The sequence below is a fragment of the Lepisosteus platostomus genome, chromosome 24 (assembly GCF_059453375.1).
Source record: "Lepisosteus platostomus isolate fLepPlt1 chromosome 24, fLepPlt1.hap1, whole genome shotgun sequence".
Taxonomy (NCBI): Eukaryota; Metazoa; Chordata; class Actinopteri; order Semionotiformes; family Lepisosteidae; genus Lepisosteus; species Lepisosteus platostomus.
This window is the reverse complement of record NC_142634.1, coordinates 9123729-9149396: the sequence shown is the minus strand read 5'-3', so window position 1 is coordinate 9149396 and position 25668 is coordinate 9123729. Positions and strand designations below refer to the sequence as shown.

Sequence of the window (25668 nt, the reverse complement as noted above, 5' to 3'; positions counted from 1 at the left end):
GAAAATGCAAACCCCACACACCCTTGTTTTCCAGGAATTGAACCCAGGGCCCCATCACTGCAAGGTAGCCATCCTAACCACTGTGTGACTGTGACGCCCCCTTTCATATCAGCACTGTCAAATTTCAATGTCCAATTTGAAAGAATGATGGTATTCATAATTACAGCAGAAATGATGTGATTAAATTTCAGCATGAAGCTATTGTTTCCACCCCATAGCTTCTACATTCATTGTGCAGACATTAGATAAAAAAATCAAGAAGTCTCACTTCAAAACTCTTTTATTAGGCAGATATAAGACAGAAACTTGCTATCTTTTAACAGCTTTCAACTGTAATGACGATCTTTGTCTTCACAAGAAAGGTGACTTACTAGCATTTCAAAAGTGAAAAATAACTGGGGCAAAAAGTGACAAGGGAAACCACTTACACAAATATCTTTGGATTTTCAAAGATATTTGAAGGTAATTCTCATTTCTCCTCCGACTCCCTAAAGCTTAAGTCCTAGTTTGCTTCTATGCCACGGTCATTTTTTGGCTTAAAAAAGAAAATATAGTGATCTGTAGTGTTTAGTGTATGGAAATATTCTAATTTCAGAAACAATTCTATGTTTTAGCACTATAGCTGTGTTCTAATGTGAGAGTTCAAAGGCTTTTTCATGAAACAAGTAAAACAAACTTTTTGTCATAGCTAGCAAGTCATGTTCTATACTCAAGATACCTGGAAAGGTGAACTTCAAAACAGTGAGAATAAGAAGCATTATTATAAACCAACAGAGTGAAGTTATAGCAGCTTTTCATTCCATCTGCTGACCTGTTCCTTGAGGTAATTGGAATAATTTGCATGTTGGCCAACATTGTTCATTTGTTTTATAACAGTCACAAAAATATTTTTAGACACATCAACCATTCCATCTGTTATGCTCTTGATTGTTTTATGTATTACACCGATACATACTCTATGTGTAATTGCAGCTAATATTACTACGGTATTACCATTTATATATATATTTAACACTGATTACACACTGAACACACTTTGCAACATACAACATGAGACTAGGGAAGTGTTTAACTAGGTATGCCCAATAGGGCCACTAGCCTTTGGTAGAAATCTGCTTTGAAAGACAATACTGTTCTCATCCATGAAAGCTAGGGAGATGACAAAGGTGCTATAATCCCTGAAAGAGAAGGAGTTTGTCGTAATTCACCATTTTACACATAAAAAATAAAAGCAAAAATTTCCACTGCACTGTCCTCAACCTCCATCATTCATGATTTGTGTTTCACATGACAAAAACGTAACAGGGGTATTTTAGAAGCATGAAACACAAACTATTGGGCATACTGTATCTGAATATTATAAATGTTTTTGGTCTTTAACGAACAACACTTTTCAATGTGTTCCGTGTTTCAAAATGAGAATTAATTACAGAAGACAAAATTACCAGCCGACAGTAGAAAAATGTACAGAGAGAAACGCAATTTCAAAAGAGACAAATGGAGGACTGTAAGATACATAGATTTTACTGTACCTGCAGCCACACTGCATTACCTAAATAATGTCTGAATCTTCTTTACACTATTTATTAAAAAAAAAACTAAAAAATATATGGCACATATTCACTACTCTATTGATTCTAGATTTTATTGTTCTAAATTATATCAGAGGGAAATTGACTCCTGCACCTGAACTGGAAACAGCTGTGGGGATTCAGTATTACTGCGTTTATAATATGATTGTTTTGTTAAGGGATTTTGAAGAATCTCTAAAATCAAACCTATAAAAGCAGAAATGTCAATGACAGTACATTTTTTTAACCATGCACCTTGGAGGTTACAATGTTTAAATGTCTGTGAACATAAAACTGCCAGAGTTAGCCTTATTTCGTTGGCACATTTACAGTATATCTCCAAGAAAACTACAAAATGTAGTTTCTCCTGTCATTTTACCTCATATCAGTTGCCTCCTGTTCCTGACACTCATCTGTCCTCAATTTCAATTTGCCAACCACACAGCCGGGCTCTGGCAAAGTACCATGCAAGACTCATAGGGTTAGCTTCACTGTAACAAAAGCTTGGATTCTGGAATGATTTTTCTGATTCTGATTTTTTCAAAAATAAATAAATAAACAAAAAATACCTGGTATGTGTAAAGGTCAGCGAATATATATCTGAACAAGTTTTCTTTTGTAACTTTGCATCATACAGAATTCCTCTCAAGAGAATTTGACTGTGATGAACTGAACTCTCGAGAGATGTTGAAAGGATTCAAACAGTTAATTGATCAACAGAGGGATATGCTTGGTTCTACCTAAAAATTGAGTTTTATGGAGGCATTCCTAGTATAAACACTTTCTACATTGTCATAATATTCTTAACACTTCTGTTCACAGCTTTGGCACAGCAGAAGCCAGTTTGAACGGCCTGTCTTCAATTTGCTTATTTTTCATTTTGTAAGTCTTTACTACATATGTTGCCCATTCTCTCTCTCATTCTCTTCCTTTTCCCTAGTGAAGCACGGGAGAGGGTGTACAGTAAGTCACTGCGAACCATTTTGGTGTTGTCGTTGTGGGTGGTGATGGTCGTCATGGCAAAAATGCTAGCCTCATCGTCTGTTGGTGTCATTTCAAGTCTGTTGTCGAAAATTTGGATTGACTCTTTGTTGTTGCTGTTTCGTCTCCTCTCCGCAGAAACACTGGGAGGCCCCGGTCCCCCAGTATGAGCTCCGATGTCCCCCACTTGGCCTCAGGCTGCTGGTGTTGTTACGGGACTGGCGTCAGGCTGAGGGAATCTGTCTGAGGGTCTGGCATCGTTCTCTCTGGGCGCATACACACTGCCAGACGCTGAGAACACAAGGAGGAGTGAGGAGAATACAACTGGAAGAGTATGAACCCTGAACCTTCACAGCCAATTACAACATTAATGAACGCTTGCATACTGACTGTACCGTGGTAACTGAAAGACTAGAATGCATCAAGACAAGGCTTTGTGAGCTTTCTAGGTCAGTGAGTTTATGAAAGTGAAGCATGACATACCGGTTTCCATGAGCTAATTGAGCTCTCTAAGCAGATTTGCCACCAGGGCTATTTTCTCTTTGATCCCTATTTTGTCATCCCATCATGACTGAAGGCAACCTAGGGGAGGGACTACAGCTTTTAGGGTAAGTAGCAAGATTGCAAGTGGTAAATGTCAAAGATTGTACACCCAGATTTGAATATCACAATGTTCAGCCTGGAAATATATCTGCATCCAAGGCAACACTGACTGGGAGGCAGCTCTGTCACAGAGAGGAAATAGTTAACTTTATGAGGGCAAATTAGACATCCTTTTATTTCTTGCCTTGTCTATGAACCATCCAATAATTTCTTCTCACAAATTTGACAAGGGATCTCAGCAGTCAGGGAGGACACAGTGCAGTAGTGGCATCTTTGTGTTCATCCATAGGGCACTGAGATTTGCGATGACATTAGGAATTTCAAGGAGCTGACAAACAAATTCTTGTGTGAAGGAAGATGATCTGACCTGCTTTAGTGAGCCAGGGGTCCACACCAGCTTGTAGACCATGTACACAGGGATCCACATGAAGGAAGAGAAACCAATGATGTACCCAACAGTGATGCTCCAGTCCGGATACTTATAGTCAAAGAGGATGAGAGGGGGCTGATCCAACAGGAAGCTCACAATTATATACTAACAGGGAACAAGAGGGACAAAGAGAGTGCCATTCAGAGCAAAGTCTGTTTCATATGGACATTATTTGACAATAAATCAAACTACACTCTACACAGACAAAATGGGGGGAGACAAAATATAACTTCAATACAACAGCACAAAATGATGATGACACAGCTAGAATGGCCTTGCGTAGATGGATGATTTCCATCCTTATCCCCAGCTAAATCTCTTTGAATTAACCTGCAAAGCAAGCATTTTGATGCAAACAAATGGATCCAAAAAAGGGACAATTTAAACTAACCGTATCCAACCGTAGCCAACCAGTACATTACCCATGAATATCATCAATATTAAGAATAAATCTTGTTTCTGTTTCAAAACCCCCCTTTAAAAAAATAATACGTTTTTCTTCCATTCTTCTCTGGTTTGAAAATGATCCAAAGTAACAAAATAACCGAAAAACCATTTATCTTTCAATGGGGTTCACAAAGAGCAAACAAGGGATTGGTAAATGTCACAGCTTTGAGCATCGAGAGCGCAGAGAGATTAGTGCAGATGTATTCAAAGTGATGGCAGGCACATTAAGCTATGGCGGCGAACAGATTGGCATTTGCCAAGGGGATTTGTAGGATATCTGTGGCAGATCGGGGGGAGACACGTGTCAGGGACTGGAGACGAGGCAAGAGGACGCTGACAAGTGCTCATTCCACTGGCGCCTTCCTGCCTGATCTCCGAGGGCAGAACCCAAGCAAGCACATGGCTTTACACAGCGGTGCCACACAAAAATGGGCACCTGAAGTGGCACAAAACTACAAACAACTACACAATGGTGCAGACACAAACACACCGATGTCCACACCAACTAGCAAGCATGCCACATTGTTCGACCTCATCAAAATGATTTTTATTTTACCTGTTTCACTTGAGCGTTCAAAATCAAATCAATTTGAATTCATTATAACCACAAAATGTAAATGATAATATTGCCTGTGTTTTCGTGTTTCTCTGCTTGTTGTTTTGGCAGACTTATAGCGAAGTACCGAACATTTGTCAGAAATAGGATCCCTACACAAAAAATTGTTTTTTTTATGCAAGTTATCTTTGTGGAAATGTGCTCTTCAACAAATTCCCATCAGATAAGTTAAATGCTAAAGATTCGGCCTTGCTTAATACAGCAAATAGAAATAACTTTGGCCTGAAACACTACATCAGCCCCTTTTTTCCTAGTTTAGATTATCTAAACAGTGGTCCAGCTTGCAATTGATTTAGGTTTTGAATAATGTTTACAACCACAAGCATCTCCCTACCAGTAGCGTTTACACACTCTGTTTTGTTTCCCACTAAAACTTCATTGGCAATCAATGCAAAGTGCCTGAGCCCCAATTAACAAACAGCTGATTACTGTTCATCAATTAACCTGTTCTCAAGGCCATCGCCCACTGGCCTGAAGCTAATCAAATAGCTACCCTAAGATTTGTTCTTGGAAGAACTCCTTTACGTAATGTTATTACAACCAGTACTGACATTAAAGCATGTTTAAGTAATGGGCTTTGAAGCTCATTATGAAATTGCATGTGCCATCAATAGAGACACAACCTTCACTGTGTAGTACACTTAGCTACATTTGCTGAGATTAGAAAATGCAGCTCCTTGCTTTTATTAACTGAGCAGGTTGAGAGAGTAGGGGGAGCACTGGGATTGAGAGCTGACAGTGCCTGATTGAAATGCAAGTATTCATGTTTAAAAATTGACTGAAGGGAGGAAAAACTATGGGGGGAAACATGTTAAATATTTTTCAGACTGTTATGCTATTTCTTAAAATTACACCTTTTGTTTGCAAGTGATTCTCCAGGGAAAAAAAAGGTTTTGTTTAAGTGCAAATGTGAAAAGAATGCTTCTGACCTTAGGTCTCTGGGCATCCACCTTCATGTTAACTGTCTTACTAAAAACAGGTATTCTTGTTTTAAATAGAGATGGAAATGTTTTTTAATGGATACTTTAAAGCAGGAGGCTTAAGGTTCTCATACAGTATCTCTCTTTTTAATGTCTACTTACTGCCAGAAAGGCAGGGCTGATAGCCACCCAGCAAACTTTCCAAAAGATTCCTGGAGTGAAGCCCAACATGGTTTTGATGTCATTGCAGAACCTCTGGATACCTATAAAGGGAAATAGAGAGGTGAGTCTGTTTTTTTTTAAATAGCTTTGACTGTTCTGTAGATTCAGCCTGTGCATATTAATTCATTGATTCACTAAGATCTGTTTTGTAAGCAGTGCAGATGTCCTGAATATTTTGCTTACCAACGATAACGACTTACCATAGAACCAGGACACAGCAATGGCCTCCAGAAAGCCAACAGCAATGATGGAGCAGCCCACACCAAACTCCTCCAGTAGTTTAACAACATATGCACCTCCCTGCAAGAAGAACACTCACTTTAAGAGATCACCTCTCCTGGTACCAGTGAAAATGCTACATCTTTGAAATTGCTTCTGTACGATGCAGGCAATGGCTTCATTCAGCTCAGTACCTGCTCTACACTCATGATACAGAAAATGAAGTATCCTCTCATGAGAAGTCTTACACTCAATGAAAGAATTAATACATTATTAAATTCTGACAGAGTCTGTTGTGTGACTGTTGAGAAATGTACCTTTTAATACAGGAATACCATGTTAACTAATAATATTCTTTTGACAATATTACCTAAAGTTCTACAATATATGAGCATATAAGGTAGCTGAACCTGGATGTTTTGCAAGCTGTATAGCTCAATGTGTTTACTTATTGTAGGCGCTACTGTAAAGCGTTTACAGAAGGTACACAAGTTGCTATTTTTACCATAATATTTTCAGCTCTCTACTTTTATTAATATGTAAATTACATATAATTTGTATTGTTTTTGGCATGCAGGACCAGTATCATGCCACAGATCGTTCCCTTGAATTATAGCTTCAATACAATACTGTAGCCTGACAAGAGCCAGTCCTAATAGAGAGAATCTGAACTGTGTGACCTGGGCGGCACAGTCTGATGAGGTACACTCACATGGGTGAGAGTGCTGAGAGAGCCCAGAAAGCACACGATTACCAGCGCCAGCACAAACAGCTCCCGACGCTTGGACAAGTGCTGGGGATATTCATCCATAACCGCGGTGATGATGGCCTCCAGCCCACCAAACTGTAACACATACCCAGACATAACAGTTGTCACTACAACGCTACCCTCCAGCATTCCTCTCTCCTTTGTCATCCTCCTGGACTGTTCCCTCACCCAACCCCCCCAACAGCCCACAATGTTGAGCAAACCTCAATTCAAGACTCAACACTCACAGCACATTGAACACAGCCCACTAAACACTCCTATTGCAAACTGGGAAATGCACAGAATACTCAAAAACTGAAGTGCACTTAACATAACAGAACCTCCATTAGACACCTGGACACCATCTGAAAAGTAAAAACTTTGATCCATCTACCAAACACAGTTTAAAAAACCTAGTGTTCAACATTCAGTTTGCTTTGGTTTTGAAGAAAGAGCAAAACATTTGAAACCAAGATCTTTTCTGTTCACAGCTTGTTGCCGAGATAGTTTTTTTTTTTCATTTACTCAAGGTCTTAAGATTAGAAATGTATCGTACTAGTTTCAAAGTCCCAGATTAGAAATGGTCCTCTCTTTGTTTACCTAAAATAACATTAGACAGTCCAGGATTATTGATAACTGGGCACTATCTACTGTTTAACTACAGCATAGAGTTTACTGAGCTAGCACAGGTCATCACAAACCCTCCGGCTTCATGTAATTAAGGTGAAATACAGAGATTTTACACGCGGATAAAAACTGGTGTAATGAGGAATGTTTGGGTTTGGGTACTTGCTCCTTATGGCAAAGCTGAGACCTGTACAAGTGCGACAAGCTGAATTTTTAACCAGAGGAGCACAGATATAACCGACAGGCTCATTCTTGGATTTCATTCAGAATGCATAATGTATTTGTAAGGCCTAATTATTATATTGTGTACATTTATATTTATACTATACAGAAAACAATCTGGAATTAGTACAGAGGAGTGCAGCTTGATACATTTTGGGGGTTAAGGGACTGTCCTACACTAACAGGCTAAGGGAGGTTTAGTTTCGAACAAAGAAGATTACGAAGGGAACAGATGCAAGTATTCAAAAGCATCAAAGGCACTGACACCGGCAACCCAGCTGGGTCGATCAGAATGAAAATGAACTAGAAACAGAAACCAGTGCACACAAGTGCAAACTACACAGACATAGACATGCATTAAAAACCAAGAACTGGAGGCACTTCTTTAGCCAAGGGTTGTGGGAGTATGGAACACGCTGCCCAGGTATGTTGTTGAAGCTGGTGCTCTGGCTTCTTTCAAGAAACGGCTGGATGAGACCCTCTGATCAATTTTCCACTCACTACCAACGACAAGGTGAGACGAATGGTCTCATCTTGTTTCTGTGAGCTCCTGTGTTCTCATGTTCTTATGAACTGGTGTTCATGTATTACTGAAAGCTGTAGGAATTAATGATGCTCCACGATGCTGTTGTATAAGACGGTAAGTGTATTAGGATGATACAAAACATCCTGTTTGAGCAATGTGTCAAGTCCAAGTGCTGGAACCACTGCTCTTCTGCCTACTGTATATATGGATGATATAGATTTAGGTATTAGTAACAAGTTAGTTATATCTGATATTTGCTGATGATACAAAGCTTGGGGGAAAGGCCAACCATCAAGATACAATTAGGTCAATACAGGAGGATTCAGGTATAGAATTCAGTTAAATGCCAATTTTTTACCCATTTTATAAAATGCTGGGGGTGCATTACTAGAGCATGTGGGGACATAAACACTGGGAACTGTGGGAACTGTCAAGTCTAGGCTGGATGTCATGAAAGCTTCACTCAGTGTTTGGGAAAATAAGCAGCACTGAAGGGCAGAATAGACTGTTTTTATTCTCATCTTTTCCTATGATCTTGTGTAAGGTTAGAGCTTCTTACAGAGAGGTTGTCACATACCGTGCTGTCGAGTCCAAGTGTGATCATCATCACGAAGAAGATGATGGCAAAAAACGTGGAACCCACCATGTTAGCAATGGCTTCTGGGTAGGTGATAAACAGCAGGCTGGGTCCTGTAGAGAACAATATCAGGAAAAATGAGACGTGCTCTTTCCAAAGTGAGTGTTGAATGTGAAGATAAGTTCAGAGTACTTTTGCTGTTTCTAATGCTACTGGGACAACAACCTTTGTTTTGACTAACTTAACATCCACTAGAAATAATAATGAAATAAGGAATGATCTTTTATTGAGAAAAATCCCATTGATGTTTTTTTTACTAAATCACTGTGCCATTTACAAGCAAAATTGTACTGAGAAATTATAATTATCATTCATGCCCCCTCAGAAGGGCACAGAAGTTGAGAGAAGCAAACCTTTATCTTTGGCCACATCTTCCACTTCAACATTTCTCATTTCTGCCATGTAGCCCAGGACCGTGAAGATGACAAACCCAGAGATGAAACTCGTCAGGCAGTTCACGAGGCTGGTCACGATGGCGTCACTGGTGCACACGCACACACACAGAGGGAGAACAGTGCTTTAGGAAAATACTTTTTGTGACTCAGAACATTTGAAAAAAGGCCATTGTTTCCTTTTTAAAAGGCAATATGTGAATAATGTCCCTCAAGCAAATTTGTTTCACCTGTGTAATATTGAAAGTTTTGTCAATGTTTCAGGCTGAAGATATCTGGCTCTGGCCTGGGGACATTGACCTGGTCTCCTGATCTGGCGTAAGAGAATATTAGAACAGACACCTGCTATTGTACGTATAGAAGTAGAATGCGAATTCGTAAACCCCCATTCATGGTAATAAAATGGCTGGACTCGGACTATAAAAACCTCTGTAAAACTGTTGCAATTCAGGGCACTGTTGGATATACACCTTGTGTCTCCTTCAGTGTTATAAGAAAGTGGCCATTTCCATTTCAATTCAACTCATCTTAAACCTTCTATGGGCTGCACTGTGACTCCTCGCATCCCTACAAGGCGTAGCCCAGAAATGGCCGCATGTTTGTACAGATGCACACGGTGTTCACACATAGTGAAAATGGAACTGATCAATCCTGATCCGGGTCGGTGAAACTCAGAAGAACACTGTTTCCATTTCATGTGAACCCCATGCATGGCACACAATGGCTAGCGGATGCATCCGGCACATGTCGTCGTGCACGTGTCACATGCAGTCCATGCTCTGTCTGAGCGATTAAGATCAATATCGCGGAGGATTCAGTGCTGCGTAGCGTGTGAGCAGAGAAAATCTTTTCCAGACCACCCATTACGAGGAGACAGGCTTCCGATTCATTGATTTCTTTTTTAGCAGCCAATTGTGCTGATAGCTTCTCACGTGCTGGATTCCCATACCAGTTACATTACCCTCAAGCTGTGATTTCACAACGTGGTGTTACAGAGATGTAGAATTCAATTTCGACCTATGAAGACCCTACTCCGCATTTGTCTTCTGTTCAGCTGGCGTCATTGCTTCCTTTTTTAATTGCATTTTCGAGAGAGTTTTTGGCTCCTAGCTCATCCGTTTTATGCTCTTAATCCTTTTTTTTATGTTTGCTTATTTTCTTTGCTTAATGCTGTTTACTCATCAGAGCTCAATGAGCTCTGGTCGTAGCCTGCATAATGAATGTGATGCTATTTAGAGACTATTGATGGAACACAAAATGATCCCCTGGAAAAGTAAAAAAAAAAACTCAGAAGTGGATGGATGATATCTACCTTAAGTACCTTTTGTAATTCATGCAGAGATACAATCCATCAGCTGTGCTTTATGTTCTCACCATGGTTGCTGACATTAGCCCATGATCATTGATTGACCAGTGCATGGCAGTTAAGGTGTTTTAAGTTTGAAGTAATCAGCTCTTGCCCCTCATGTGGCCTTACCGATAGCAGTTGTTGGTGAATGGGTTGTAGCTAGCCAATGCAAGAAGCACCCCAAACCCAGGACCCAGTGAGAAGAAGATCTGGGCTGCTGCATCCACCCACACCTGCAGAAAACACCATAAATTGTTCCCAACATTGGACACTGCAGCTTGAAAGCTCGGGAAGACCAAAGCCTTTTCCCCAAATCATGCTCGTTTCTGGGCGTAAATCACCACCTTTATTTGTCTTGCCATATCGAAATGTGGTCTTTGGGCAACCCAAGAGGAAAATCTCCTCTCTGCTCTTGATGAACAGTAGCCCTCCTTCTACAAAGGCAACTTTTATTGCAAATGACTAGTCACTCCTGGCACCAAATTGTTTTTCTTCTTGAAGTTAAAATCAGAACACAACTGCTGGCGGGATGGTAAAAAGTGAAGTCCATACCAGGGCACGCAGCAGCTCATCGATACAGAGGTCATCCTGTTTTTTTAAGGTTAAGAGGACTAGACTGCATGTGACGGCCCACTCGATTGAGATGCCAAGGCAAGACAGCAGAGACAAAAACTCATCTCTGTGTAGAAGTGTAGTGTTGCAGAGGTCTTTAGCTTGCTGCACTGTCCTCTCTTTGGTTTTGTGAGCATCTTTCATTATTTGTTCTTTATCACTTAGTGTGATATCACTTTAAAGCATTGCGTGTGTTTAAGATTATCCATCTTGTAGTATAGCAGAACATATTATGTGACCCAGTTCCTTCTTCAGTCTCCGGTAAGTTGAGTTACATACGTCTTCTTCAGAAAGATATGTATGAACATGGGCTACTCCTGAGGGAACACGCAAGGGGAGTCCCCTACTAAATATACTAAATATCAAAATATTTATGTGTGATTAAGACCTAAAAGAAAATATATCAGGAAACAAACACTGGGATATTATTTTGTACTGATACTTTTAACAGAAAAAAATGCAATGTCACTGTGGTAAGACTACTGAACCTGTGGCACTACAAATGCCAGAAAATGAAAGCGATAAAATTTAAATGTTATAGCATCATAAGCATGTAGTGTACCGTTGTGGGTGGTACGGTACAATCTGTTAGATGGGTCTATTCCAATTAACCTGTTGCTCTCATTTTTCGACACACTCTACAGTACTCCTATGGTTATAAATTTGAACTTATTCTTTCAGTTTTCATTGCATTTAATACAGGTTTGTAGGCATCTGTTGCATTATGAGAGCAACGACAAAAGAGTGGGGTCCTCTCTATCAAACCTTTTTTTCCACAGGTTCAGTGTGCACAAAAGAGATAGGACTCGGCTTTATTGAAACCTGTTATAGTAACTGGAATACAATGCTGGCCTCATTCTTCTATTATGAAGTCTAAGAGCTTTCCCAGGGCCTTGTTCAGACCGAGAGATCTGAAGAGTAACGAGTTGATTATTCCGCAATGGAAAGATAGAGAGAGGAGCTCTTCTTAATGGAAATTTCTAACAAAATTACGCATCTCATTAGTAGCTCTGGTTTTTATGCATCTCATCTATGTCTGTTTTTAAAGAGCAACACACATTAAGAAAATCACTATCAGTGTACGAGCACTTTCTTCTCTAGATAGATGGAGTATACAAATATGGAGTTTTGTGACACAACATAAATGAACTGTCTGTGTTCTTGATTGAAAACTCAAACAAATCTCTTCTGTTGTGGTTTCAGTATGTGTTAAGTGTGGATGTGCATTAGAAATGGCTATTGCAGAAGTCCCTTCAAAGCTTTCACCCATTGTCTTAAATCCTGAACCTCATCTTTAACCAATCTTTGCATTTTAAATGAATCACAGAAAAAGTGCTTCCCTCCCTTAAAAGAGGAATAACTAACAGCATGTGAATTTTGAAAACAAGAAGGATTTTAACTACTTGAAGTGGATTGAGGATGGACCTTATCTACAAAGTTCTATCCAAGAAAAGAACTGTATGATCATCTAAAGTGAGTTGTTGTGTGTCAAATCCCTGATTAAACAGCTAATTTGACAAAACATTTGTAGGAACATATTGCGCTGCCAAGCTCTCAGGAAGGAAGACACCCGGTGTTCAGTTACTCACAGTGGTCTCCAGGAGTTTCTCCCACTTGGGTTTGAGGTAGAAGACCACGCCCCTCCAGGCCCCGGGCAGGGTGGCTCCCCGGATCAGCAGGATGAAGAGCACCACGTAGGGCAGTGTCGCCGTCACCCACACCACCTGGCATCATGGGAGGAGAGGGGCTAAATGCAGGAGTAGGCCACCTTGGCAGTTTTCTCCCTAAACATTCCATCCCATGATATTTAGTTCTAGCCGTAGTGAAATCAGTGACTTGTCAGAAGAAGGTCGGAATCTGGAATTAAAAGCCCTTTATGGGAATGACGCCCTGCATGAATTCCTGAAATGGAATAGAAGTAGCAAGGTTTCCTTCAAGGCCAGAAATGCTAGGTGTTGAGGCCATCCATGTGAAAAGTTAGAGGAGAGCTCAATCCCTAACAACAATTTAATAATAATAATTCCTTACACTTATATAGCGCTTTTCTGGGCACTCCATTCAAAGCACTTTACAAGTAATGGGGATCCCCTCCACCACCCACCTGGAGGATGTGACAGCAGCCAGAGTGCGCCAGTCCGCTCACCACACATCAGCTATCAGTGGGGAGGAGAACAGAGTGATGAAGCCAGTTCAGAGATGGGGATTATTAGGAGGCCATGATTGGTAAAGGCCAATGGGAAATTTGGCCAGGACGCCGGGGTAACACCCCTACTCTTTTTGAGAAACACCCTGGGATTTTTAATGACCACAGAGAGTTAGGACCTTGGTTTTACATCTCATCCGAAGGATGGCGCCTTCTTACAGTACAGTGTCCGCGTCACTACACTGGGGCATTAGGACGCACACAGCATCCATACCTAAAGAATTCATGAGAGCTGGACAAGCAATGCAGAGAACAAGAAGATACTACCAGAGACAAGCTGTGGGAGGAATGCAAAAGAACATACAGTATGGATTTCCTTTCTGTACACCTCTAACATGCACAAAGAGTATGGAAACATATAGACCATATCTTCATGTTCATGACATGCCTGCACCACCAGAACTCTTTCCCATGAGTACTCACTTTGCTACAGGCCTCACCAGGGCGATCTGAAACTAAATGCTGTTTAAATACTGAGATTTGCCTGTAAGCCTTACCTTCCCTGAGGTCTTGACCCCTTTCCAGAGGCTGAAGTAGACAATGGTGAAGATGAGGAAGAGGCAGAGTAGGAGCTGCCAGCGGATCCCTCCAACATTGCATAACCCCGAGGACTTGTGGATCTCCAGCACGTTCCTCCTGTGGGAGCCATTTGGGAAAAAGAGGACACTGCTTCTCAAAACCTATTTGCTGCAGCCAAGACAGGCTGCCCAGCCACATGGATAACAGGGTAGATAGATTACTCCCACTGTTTTGCGGGATCATGTTGCGTTAACTCAGAACTGGTAATGACTGCCAGAACAACACATGCAAACTGTAACAGAGAGCTAAATGCTTACCATCTGTGAAGACCTGCCGGCGTGACATCCCGATAAAGCTGTTCAAAAAAGTTGCTTGTCCCCTATTTAACCCCAGTTATAACACTGGGGTGTTTTGTCTGTGCCCCACAGCCAGCCACCCTCCACACCAGCCACTTACATGCACTTACGTATAAAACTCCTCAGCTGGAGACCTGGAGAAGTTGGTCCAGGTGATGTTGCTCTTTCCGAAGTAGTTGGTGCAGTTGGCTGTGTTCCAGGGGTTATCGCAGTGGGTCCAAGGCAGTGTGCTGGTGAAGGAGGAGTAGAAGTAGTAGAGGGCCCAGGCTATGATAGTGTTGTAGTAGAAGGACACGTACAGGGCGATGATGCAGATCGCGAAGCCGATCCCTGTATCACACAAAGCCAACACAGCACAGTGTACTGCAGATCAGCTAGGAAGACTAAGCAGTTCATTTTCCTGCTTGCTGGCTAGAATGCAGGTCTGCATGATCATTTGCAATAACAGTGTTTAAAATTTACTTCATCCTGAGAAATACCCACAATGCAGCAGGCAGTTCTGGGTAAGAAATCTACAACAGTTTGAAATGGAAAATATTTGAGAGGCTACCATATCTCAATAGACTATATTATATAGCAACAGTCCAGGGACAACCTTAGTGGACCTGTCTGACCATGATCAGTTATAAAAAAAACATAATTAAGTGTATTAATGCCAGTAGACACCGTGTACCTTTGAAAATAGGACAGATGTGCTTCCAGATGGAAATAGCTCCAGTCCTGTGAAACTGCCCCAGCGCCAGTTCCATGTAAAAAAGTGGTACTCCTCCAAAAATGGCCATCAGGATGTAGGGAATGAGAAAAGCACCTTTAATAGATGAGGCAGAGCAACAGTTTAAGTCAGTTTTGACAACATGTTTTATTCCTGTAAGAAGTCAAGGGTGGTGAAGCCTTACTTAGACATTGACTTTTCCACCTTGATTATAATGACAGAGGCCTATGGTACTGCCATGGGTTAACACTCAAAACTGTCATTTCATCTTTTGTGAATGCTCTAATGACTTATACTGCAACATTCTTTATATCAGTAATGTGTTTAAGACATTCTTACAGAAGAAGCAGGAATTATTTGAGAGACAGTGTTTGGGTTTGTACATAGGGGAATGCTGTTCTGTCATAGTCGCAACTTCAGTTGAAAAGTTCCTTTTTAATTTTTCTTGGTTTTTATTCTTGCACGGTTGGTTGAGATAGCAAAGGAGGCCTGAAGAACAAGTGTTTTTTTTCATGAGATGGAGTAGACCCATCAGTGGTATCCTGGTTTAATCAACCTGGTTTGACCTAGAAGGTTTTCTTCAAAGTCATGGTCTGCTACTCTGCTACGGTTGGCACTCTGTTAACCAGCCCGAAACGACAGGCTTGTTCAAACATTCATGTTCATCAACAGTTTTGCTGTTGATGTTCCCAGCCAAAGCCCTCTTCGCAATACACATAGTCGTATTAGATCCTGGCTATATTTAACTCTCGAAAGCATTTCAAAATACAGTAGGGAAGAAAACATTTTATACATGTATGTTTCTGGCACGTCACACACAGGTTAGAATGCTGCTGCTTAGTGTGCATTCGGCGAACTTCAGAACGGACGTACAGCCCTTGTAAATGGACTTTAGGAACCAGGTCTGAAGCAAATATAAGTCTATATTTAGACTTTATATTTATATATCTATAAATATAAGTCGTTTTATTGCTTTTTTTTCGTAATGTTTTATGACCTCATGTGCTAACAGGTCCCATCTTTTTGAGCATGTTAAAAGAAAGCATTTCTACAACCAGTATGACATAGTTGGAAAGTATGAATTTTTTATATTTTAAAATAAAAGAGTACCCCTAGTAGCTGATAGTCTTTAACAAAATCTTCGTAAAAGAGGCCTGTTAAGTACTTTGAGACCCACCAGTTCTGCTTATTGTGCAAGGTCACTCTTCAAAAATAATTGTATGGACCGATGAAAGATCTCTGATCTGTTTTTCTCACCCCTGCTGGCATATATAACTAGACTTTTAGCTTCAACTTAAAGTGCCCACTGCATTCATAATATCGCTGGCTTCTTCGTTTTTTTCAAATAAAGGTTAATCTATCCGCTGATGCTAAGGGTGTTCTAGAAATAGCGGCACATATATCAAGTGTGTCTCTCTTGCAAAACATCCGGTCCTCTGAAAGTGTACAATCAAAGCACCTTATGTTTCACGGTAATCAGCCTATCAGTTCATCCATATCTGATTTTATTATTGTCACTTAACGTGGTGCAAGCGTCAAACTCTGTCACGCACATTAGACCAAAGAATACTGATTTTCCCTGTATATATTTCCGTTACATCTTGACAGGACATCAAAATTAAACGACTAACAGATATGGTAAAGAATATGAATAATTCAATTGTATCTGCCTTCCGTAGCCTTTCTATCTCATCACAGTAGCTTCTGACTCACGTTTGTGTTTGCTAGGAAATTTGCGGTACTACACCATCGTTGTTCAAACGGGCAACTTGGCAGGTAAAAAGCGCTGTGGGCTCAGATGCAGTGGTTAGTCATTTCAAACGATGCCCGCAACACACTCGATACTTCAAATGCCAGAACAAAACAGTTGCAGGGATGGTTAGATACGTTGCTCTCCTTTCAGGGTACCATATCTTTCAATATCCCTTGACTGCCTCTTGAATCAGACTGTTTAAGTCTGTAACACTTCTGGGAGAGTTTCAGTACCTCAAGCGGAGTCTAGAATCATTGGCAGGGTCCAATGGGTAGATTAAATAGCTCCTTATACAGTATAAAGGATTCCACTGCAGTTTCTCTCAGCGACATGGAATTGGCAGAGCTTAGCAACAAGTGTAACAGTCATGGAGAAACTTTAGTTTTCACCTGCAGTGACCACCTAGGCTACACCTCATAAACAACCTGACCTCTAACTAGGAAAGGTAGCCTGCTTACAAGGTGAGCTTCTACAGTTACTGAAGTGTGGTTAGAAGGTAAAACATAAGTATTCATATTTGCAAATCCAAGAATAAAACAATATCTCAGAAAACAGGGTATCTGTGCCATGTGGTTAATAAATGTTAACAACCTTCTCACCACCATCTTGAATAAAACATAGATATGACCACATAACTATGATGGTATTTTAAATACTACCACATTTGCTGTGTGATTCCTAGTGGGTAAATATTTAATTTAAAATTTGACAGCGCTAAGACGACAAAAGCGGTTTGACCTTTAGTTCTCTTTTGTTCAAGTGTATCATGGCACTGTTTTTCAAATTAAATATCTTTTTCATGCATGATTTTTGTATAATGTTCGAGTTAGCGTTAGTTTTTAGCAGAACCAGTGTCATTAGAATATCTATGAATCAGGGGAGTGCTGAGTTGATAAGATTTTTAATTACCTTAAGCATAAGACCACGCTCTTTGCGTTACAGGACATTTAATAGTTGGGGAAATTTTAGATAAATGTTGTAGGTTGTTTCAAATTCAAGGTCAGGGAAACTTAAGTTTTAACTTTTCCCCATCGCTGTGGAATTCATTGTACACAATTGTACATACAGTATCACCCTGCTACTGTGTGTAAATAAAAGATGAGCATTTTGGGCTGTAGGCAATATAGAATCGTATATTGTGGTTATACCAGTAAAAATTAAACTTTCACACTAGGATAGCGCTTTGTAGTTTGTTAAGAGCGGGAATCAGAAAGTTGCAGTACTTTTTAAGCACTCAAGAGGTAAACCAAACCCATTTTACAATTATGATGGTTATGATGCTTATTCATATATTATTGGGAGGCTTTAAATAAAAGAGTTTGGTATCATAGAGGAAACAGTAGTTAAAGCTCGTGCCTTTGAGCATGATAAAAGATAAGGTATTGATAATGCCGACAAGAATAACAAATATACGTTTCCATCATTGCTATTTTCATTTTAATTAATTCGGTTAATTAATAAAATCAGTTAATTAATATATTAATTCTAAAGAAAACCTGCGTGACAGTACGTAAAGGGAATAAAAATAGAATGACGAATGTGTAGTATTGACAGGATACCTGGTTTGAAAACAAGATTGATATCACTTGTAATATTATGTTGTTAAAATCTTTATGTATCGTAGTCCACAAGTGTGTTGTGTTGTAGTATATCTGTATAACTTCAATCAGACATGTTTTGTTTGATGGATTTTCGAAGGAATACTTATTTTATTCGTTATTGTTTTAATTTAGTAAGTCTGTAAAGCACAACTTAACACAAAATCACTTCCTATGAATGAACATTTACAATTTTACTGTCCTCAGTGCTCTTTGTTAACTCATGAAAGATAAGCACAATAATAAAAAATCTAAAGATGTGTTTTTATTTGGATATTCGGAAAACATTGACGAAGACTGGTAAAAAAAAGTTGTCGTCCTGAAAAATAAAGATGTTACATCCCTGTAGATAATTGTTTTTATACAGTTTTGCTTTTTGGAATATTTACTTGGCATCATTTAAATCTTGAAAAAGATAATACTGAAAACCGATAGTTCATTTTAATATAGAAAATTACACATTTCTAATAATGTCGACCTGTTTCGTTTTTTACAGTCTTCCAAGTAACAATATTTAAATTCTAACATTGTAATAAGAGTATGCGGAGAAATTAAACTTTTCCACGCATAACGGTGTATTCCGTGTGTGAATATTTCAATACAAGTGAACTTGTATGCTGCTTCATACAGATGCTAGTTTGTTCTAAACACCTATAAAGACAGTCACCGGCTATGCTTTATAGTGTAATCATTTTTAAACGTGATATATTTAGTCCATTACTTAGTATTTGTTTTATTGAAGGAGATGAAGTGATTACATCCTGATGCAAGTTTTACTCAGATCATTTGCTTTCCTGCGCCAGTCGCAGTCACGTTAATCACCATGGACAGCTCAATTTGTGCTAAACTGAGTGCTTTGCATTAGGAAAAGGTGTAAAAAAATAACATCTCTAGAAACGTATATATCCGAAGGGATTCAAATACAATTCAAAATGTGTTTGCAAATTGATATACACATTATTTAAATACCTTTTCACAAAACGTTTTGCTATGCTCTCCACTTTGAACAGTTTTCCAAACCTGCTAATAAGGAGTGAATTTGATGTTCAGAATCCATAAAATAATTCTGCCACTAAAATGTGATAGCGGTTTTTTATTATGACTATATTGATTCATGCATTATACTGTATATCTCGATATATTAAGACTGATACATGTGGGTGTTATTGTATCATATCATTATGATTGACAAATCATCTGAAACCAAAGACTTCTCTCAGCTAAAAGTAATCCTTGTTACAACTTCTTATAATGTGCCTAATTCTTACCGCCTCCGTTTTGGTAGCAGATATACGGAAACCTCCACACATTCCCAAGATCCACGGCAAAGCCAATCACGGATAAAAGAAAATCCATCTTTTTACTCCATTTATCTCTGGAATCTGTTTGTGTGATCATCGGCACAGGGTTGGTGTTGTAGCCGGCGTTTGCAGTGCTCTGGCCGGTTAGGCTGGACGTTGGAGCCGATGAATCTTGGTGGGACATCTTGTTGGCCGGTAAAATATAAAAAAGTGAATGCCCTGTCAAGAGACGCAAGCCTGAAGAAATTGACGAAGAGAAAAAAAGGGAAGAGGGTTTTCTTACTGCTTGCGATGACAGGTTGAGTAGGAGGAGGGACGCGTACTTCTGAGCAGGCTTCTCAGATGATGAGAGACCAACTCTCGCAAGACAGTTAGCTGAGATCAATAGAGCAGAGAAGGCGGCGAAGGGGGATATAGCTCACACCTGGACAGTCACAGCGAAAATACCGCTCTCTGCTCATACCTGCACCACTCACAGGATCTGCCAGCTGCTATAATTTATCGTTAGAGGAACCATTAAACCCGAATTAGTTCAACTTTACAAAAAAAACACAACATTCTTTACTTTCGTCAATTCTTGTAAGATTTCATGCTAGAGGGGAAAAAAATATGAATGAGTAACTGCCCAAAGTTTCTAATGAATACGGACAGCCTATTTCAAAATAGATCTTGTAAAGACCAAATGGGAGGGATCGTTACTAAAAGAATAATGTACTAAAAAGTCTTCTTGTACCAATTACAATTCATGCTCTACACAGTGTTAAAGTTTCCTGACAGCATCCTTTCCCATACATGTGTACTTATGCAGAACTGCATTCTATTCACGTTATCAGTACCTCCAGAGGTTTTCTGAGGTTTTCATAATGTCTAGTGTCATAATAAATTCTTACTGTTCAGGGCTTAGACTGATTTTAATACGTTTTCTTTGTTCTGCAGGTTTTTTTTAACTCTTTTATAGTTTAAATCTCGGACTTGTTCGGACACCTGAAAAGTATCAACACCCATATACCAGCAGCTCAATAGAGAAAAAAACATCTGGTCAAGAGAAGTATAGCAGCAAAGAACCTGAGAAAAACACAGGCTGTCTTTCTTTGAGCGCTTTTTTGCGCAAGGACAGCTTTCCAAAATACTCAGTGATATGTACTTATCAGAATTAGGTCACAGTTGCAGCATGCTAGGAGAATGTATTGACTTTTGACACATACAATACCATAGTCCAAAAACTTAAAAAAATAAAAGAGTGCACCAAAGCGTCTATGTTAATCACTTTTAAAAGTAAAGGCTTGTCTTACAAAACACGTCTATATAGATCAAAACAAACACTAGGCAGTTCAGTAAAATTCTGAACATTGCTGAACTGTAATATACCACAAGACGAAGAGCATAATCGAATTGGCAGTTTTATGTGCGCAGTGCTTAGCTTTTTAAGCTAGCTTGTTTCGTAACTTTACCTAATCGGTCATTAAAAAAATAAGAACAAAAAACAGATGTAGGGAGGTTGCCTTGAGCCTCGTTGCGTATTTAACAAGTCTCCTAGGTAATGTGACGTAAATGAGCTATTAGACCCAAGGCGTGCTGTTTGAGCACCTGGCAGGCGGGCTGAGTTAGAGGGACCCTTCACCGGCGACGCCAGCGACAACACAGCCGTACTGAAGCGCATAGGCGCCGATTCCAGCTGCCCGCCAGTACCGTACCTGCGGCAGGTCCCCCCGGCCTGGTACACCTGGAGACCCGAGGGAACGAATCTGCTCTGGAATTGGGAGTAAAGGCCACAACTATTCGCTCATTTTCATGTTTTCGCAGGAAACACACCCTTAAGTCATATTGCTTTGCTCCCCGGATATCACTGTTTATAAGGACCGAGGTAATCAACCAAATGCATTGATTTTGATTGGCTGATTTTGATTGTTTTGCCTCTGTTTCTCAGTTTCTGTCCTTGATGTTGTAAATCATAACACAAATCAGGATTAATCAGTCTCGAAGGACATGGAATGATCAAGGTGGCCCTGCTGAGGAAGAATTACAGATTTAAGGTGTGTCTGGGTGCATGTACAGTAAGCGTGTGAGTGAGGTGGTTTTTAAATCTAATAAAATATAAAACAATCACTGAAAACAATGCTGAACGAAAATGGAGGAGTGCGTAGCATTTCTGAAATATGAGCCAGGGGTACTGATGGTCACTGATAGAAGACTGTATAACAAAAGCTCCAGGTTCTGCCATGGTAACTGTGAAAAGCTGAGCTCTCTCCTCCCATTCACTCCAAAGACACACAATTGCTGCACTGCACTACAAAAGGCCATACGAATTTGCGGGTCTGCCTACTTCACAAGAGATCGTGTTTTCCTGTTTTCCTGCACAGGAACTACAGGAAGTTTACTTTGGCAAATAACACAAAGAATTAAAAAATGATGGATTCTATCAAGAGAACAACACCCATTTCACACAATCAGTCCCGAATTGGAAGATACTGTATGGAATGAACTTGCTGTGTTGTCTAATTCACATCATATTAAAATAAATGCGGAGACAACAAATGTGAATTGGACTGTCTGGCTCCTGTGGATCACAACTCTATGATGTGATCCTTTGACTTCATAATGTGCAGTAAAGCTTTCCATAACACAGATGCTGTATTAATAATAGAGATCAGGAGCACATTCTCCCTTGGATGCACCTCTCTTCTTAAGGAATTACTGCAGTGTACAGTATGTTCATTTTTCTCCCTTTTCCTAATTAGTATGGTGTAAATCTGCAATACCTAGAGCACGTGTTCTCTCTGAAGTCTTCTGTGCAACTTTTCCTTTCCTGCACCTCTATTTGAATGGCAAAAAAGAAGGATTTTTGAGGCACCTGCAAAGGCCCACTCAGAGCATTGAAGGACTTCAGCTTTCTAACCCTGCGCGTTCCTGTTTTGGATCTGGAAGTGACCAGGCTGTAGTGGTGATTGGGCCTAATTCATCTTATTAGAAAATGCATTAAAAACGAGGTGGTAACAGAACCCCACTCCTTTTAGTGCGAAATGATTACCAAAAGTGTTTTTGGCACCCTCAAATTGAATATCACAAATGCCATAATCCAACAAGCCCAAGAGCCTACAGTCCAGGTAATCAGGTTAAGTGTGTAAGTGAATAGGACAACAAAGAGGAAAAAGTCATGAAAGAAAGTCATGCTCTCCACTTAAAAGGAAGTGACAGATCGCAAGGTTATAACTATCTGAAACAGCTTTTCAGCTGAAGTGAAATTCTATATTAGACTGGGGGAAGGGGCTGTATCCTGAAACTCAAACCATACAAATAGAAAATTGAATTTTATTGTTCTAATTTTAATAGACAACCCCTTCCAACTGGCAGAAATAAGAGACAGAATGATAGGCGTTCAACATATTTGAGGCTCAGAAGATTAAAAACTAAAACCCAAATTAAAAGCTTGAAGCAACTGACTTTAACAGAGACAGAGATTATGATCTGATTCTGCTGTGAGAGAAGTGCTTTCTTACATTTTGGCCCTGTTTTGAGAAGTTGGTGGGAAGAACAGAAGTAAATTGATTTAATCATGTTGTATAGTGAAAAGGGAATAAAACAATTTGATCTTAAAGAATGCAAGGGATAAATACATTTAATTCAGAGTGAATGCAATACTGTAGAATACTATTCAATATTATGGTAATGTCTGGATTACAACAGAAAGTGAAAAAACAATGATTTTCCACTTGTGTTTCATTGTAGATGATAACTGATGCTCAAATTGCAGTTATACATCAGGGTTACTGCAGTTTCCACAACCTGCCTAGTATTTTTGTGATATGGTGACATTAATGAAATGATCTTATACTGTATGTTTATACCATACTTATTCCCCAACGTTCAAAAAAAGATAAATGACAAAAGATCATTTCTGTTTCCAAGGAACCGGATGCACCTGTTTCGTGATAATGTCCTGTGTTCTTCTGGATATAGAGCAAGTGAAATACAGAGGATGTGTTTCAGGCTGACCGGAGCTCCTTCAGTCCACACTGTATGGTCAGCCCAGCCTGAGCCAGACCAACAGGTTGCTGTATCAGTCAAGGAAAACAAAAAGACCACCGGGGAGAGCAGAGGCCTGGGGGCAAACACAGCAAACTGCCTCCCTAACCCGACTGCGTTGATTCTTTCAATATAGTTAATGTTTCAGAAATTTGCAGTCTTGTCAATCTGCTACAGTGACTTAAAGCAAAATAACATCAGACTGACAGGTCTCAGTCACGTGTCCAGGATACCTATTAGTATCTGTCAGATCTCATCACTCACATTCCTGGATTTTGAAACTTCAACTGGGAAACTATCTAGGTGTTGTCTATTGCAAAATCTAGGCCAGGTTTAGTATAATAACTATTAATATAACATTGTGTTTTATCCTTCATGTATAAAACACTTTTCTCACCTTTTTGTACTGTATATTTATCTTTTCAAATTTTAATAGTATTGGTAAGTGATAAAATTCACAGTAAATCATATACTTCTACGTTTACTAATTAGCACTGGGAATTCATATAACATCTTTGCATTACTGACGTTTATTTCATGATGGATATTTTCAGCATATTGTAAATGAAATCAGAATGGAAACAAGTTTTTTTTTAAATATGCTGTCTTACTGTTTTTTAACAGAGTAGTTGTTCACCCATTGATGAGCTGTCAAAGGTGCAGTATTTCTTAAATTAGACAGTAGAAGTATCCTCCTTCTCAGATGAAAAGCAAATTATGGTGTACAGGATTATAATGCATGATCCAATAGGCGATGTTTATATGATTACTCATGTAGAATGTTTAATATGACGACAGAAGGGATATAGATGTCATAACAACAATCTGAATATTCAACCATAGCTCTATGCATTTACATACTGTAGAATCTTCATTATATACAACACAGAGCACAGTCTCAGCATCTTTTGACTACAAGATCATGATAACATGAGTGGACCTTAATATAATATAGATCTCAATATAAAATTAAGAAATATAAGAGGAAGATGTGGAATGAACTAAGAAAATCACCTAGACTTCCACAAAAAGATTTAGCAAAGGATGTGGCTTAGAAATATAGCACTTACATGTTGATTTTTCTATGAACTATCTCTGTTCGACTTCCGATGAATTTCTAAAGTACTAAAGTGCTAGTGTCATGTTTACTCTGGGGGGTGCAGAGCATGGGAGGGAGGTATGTCATTGGAGGCCACACAGCTTTTAATAAATGGACAGTTCTGTGATGACCAAGGGAGTTCCTTGGCTAACAGAGGTGATCTCACAGCCAAAAACAGGAGAAGAAAACCATAAAATCAGCTGAAGCAGTCTAGCCAAAGCTTCACTAACCTTGAGATCTGAAAATGGTCTCGTATACCCCATAACCTCTTTTGGTTTCCTCCCGGGAAAGTGTTTTTTAGAAAAGAGAAATCAATGCAGATTAAATGACGCATATTTAACCTTCAACACCTTGTGAATTCACTTAATAAGATGGATGAACTGGACACATGCAGTAAAGAATGATCATTTTTGGTACATCAGAAAATGTATTAATTCTGCACTGTTTGTGCATAGAGAAACATTTAAACACACAATAGCTGTTTTCCACGGGGCAGTGAAAGAGTTGTGAGTGCAACTAAATTGTAACATCTGAGCCTCCTGCTGCTCCTGAGCCTCACTAATACAGTTTTCCCATAAATAAACTAGTTGATACCAACTCTGATCCTATAATTAAGCAGTGTTTTGTTTTTGAAGGTTTTCCATGACCTAATAATAATATTTTTTTAAAGAAATATAACATTGGAAGAACTTAAAAGAAAGTGGGAAACTGTGCCTGCCTTTTGTTTTTGTTTTAAATGTAGTTCATTTTATGTAGTACAACCCTGCGTGCAACATAAAACAGAACATCCTCAATAAAACCATCACTACTCTGTTACTTGTTAGCATTGTACAAGTTCAAAAAATGACTCATCACAGTTGTAAAACGTCGGTGAAGTGGGATTCTCCAGTGAGAGTATGTAGGCAATACTAACTTACACAACTGGGGATGGAGCTCTTCCCTTGACAAATGTTATGACTCTACCCTTAGAGACAGGAAGGAGG

General features: G+C 39.4%; 1 protein-coding gene across 1 annotated transcript; it reads right to left on the bottom strand.

Moving 5' to 3' along the window:
* Positions 1-268: 268 nt before the first annotated feature.
* slc6a4b (solute carrier family 6 member 4b) lies at positions 269-20575 on the bottom strand. Its single transcript, XM_088618182.1, has 13 exons — positions 19531-20575; positions 14873-15007; positions 14310-14529; positions 13822-13960; positions 12711-12845; positions 10639-10742; positions 9123-9250; positions 8710-8822; positions 6722-6853; positions 5991-6090; positions 5731-5831; positions 3523-3690; positions 269-2843 (listed from the first exon to the last, which is right to left on the bottom strand). The coding sequence occupies exons 1-13, from the start codon at positions 19745-19747 to the stop codon at positions 2763-2765; spliced, it is 1773 nt and encodes a 590-aa protein (XP_088474308.1). The 5' UTR covers positions 19748-20575; the 3' UTR covers positions 269-2762.
* Positions 20576-25668: the final 5093 nt, after the last annotated feature.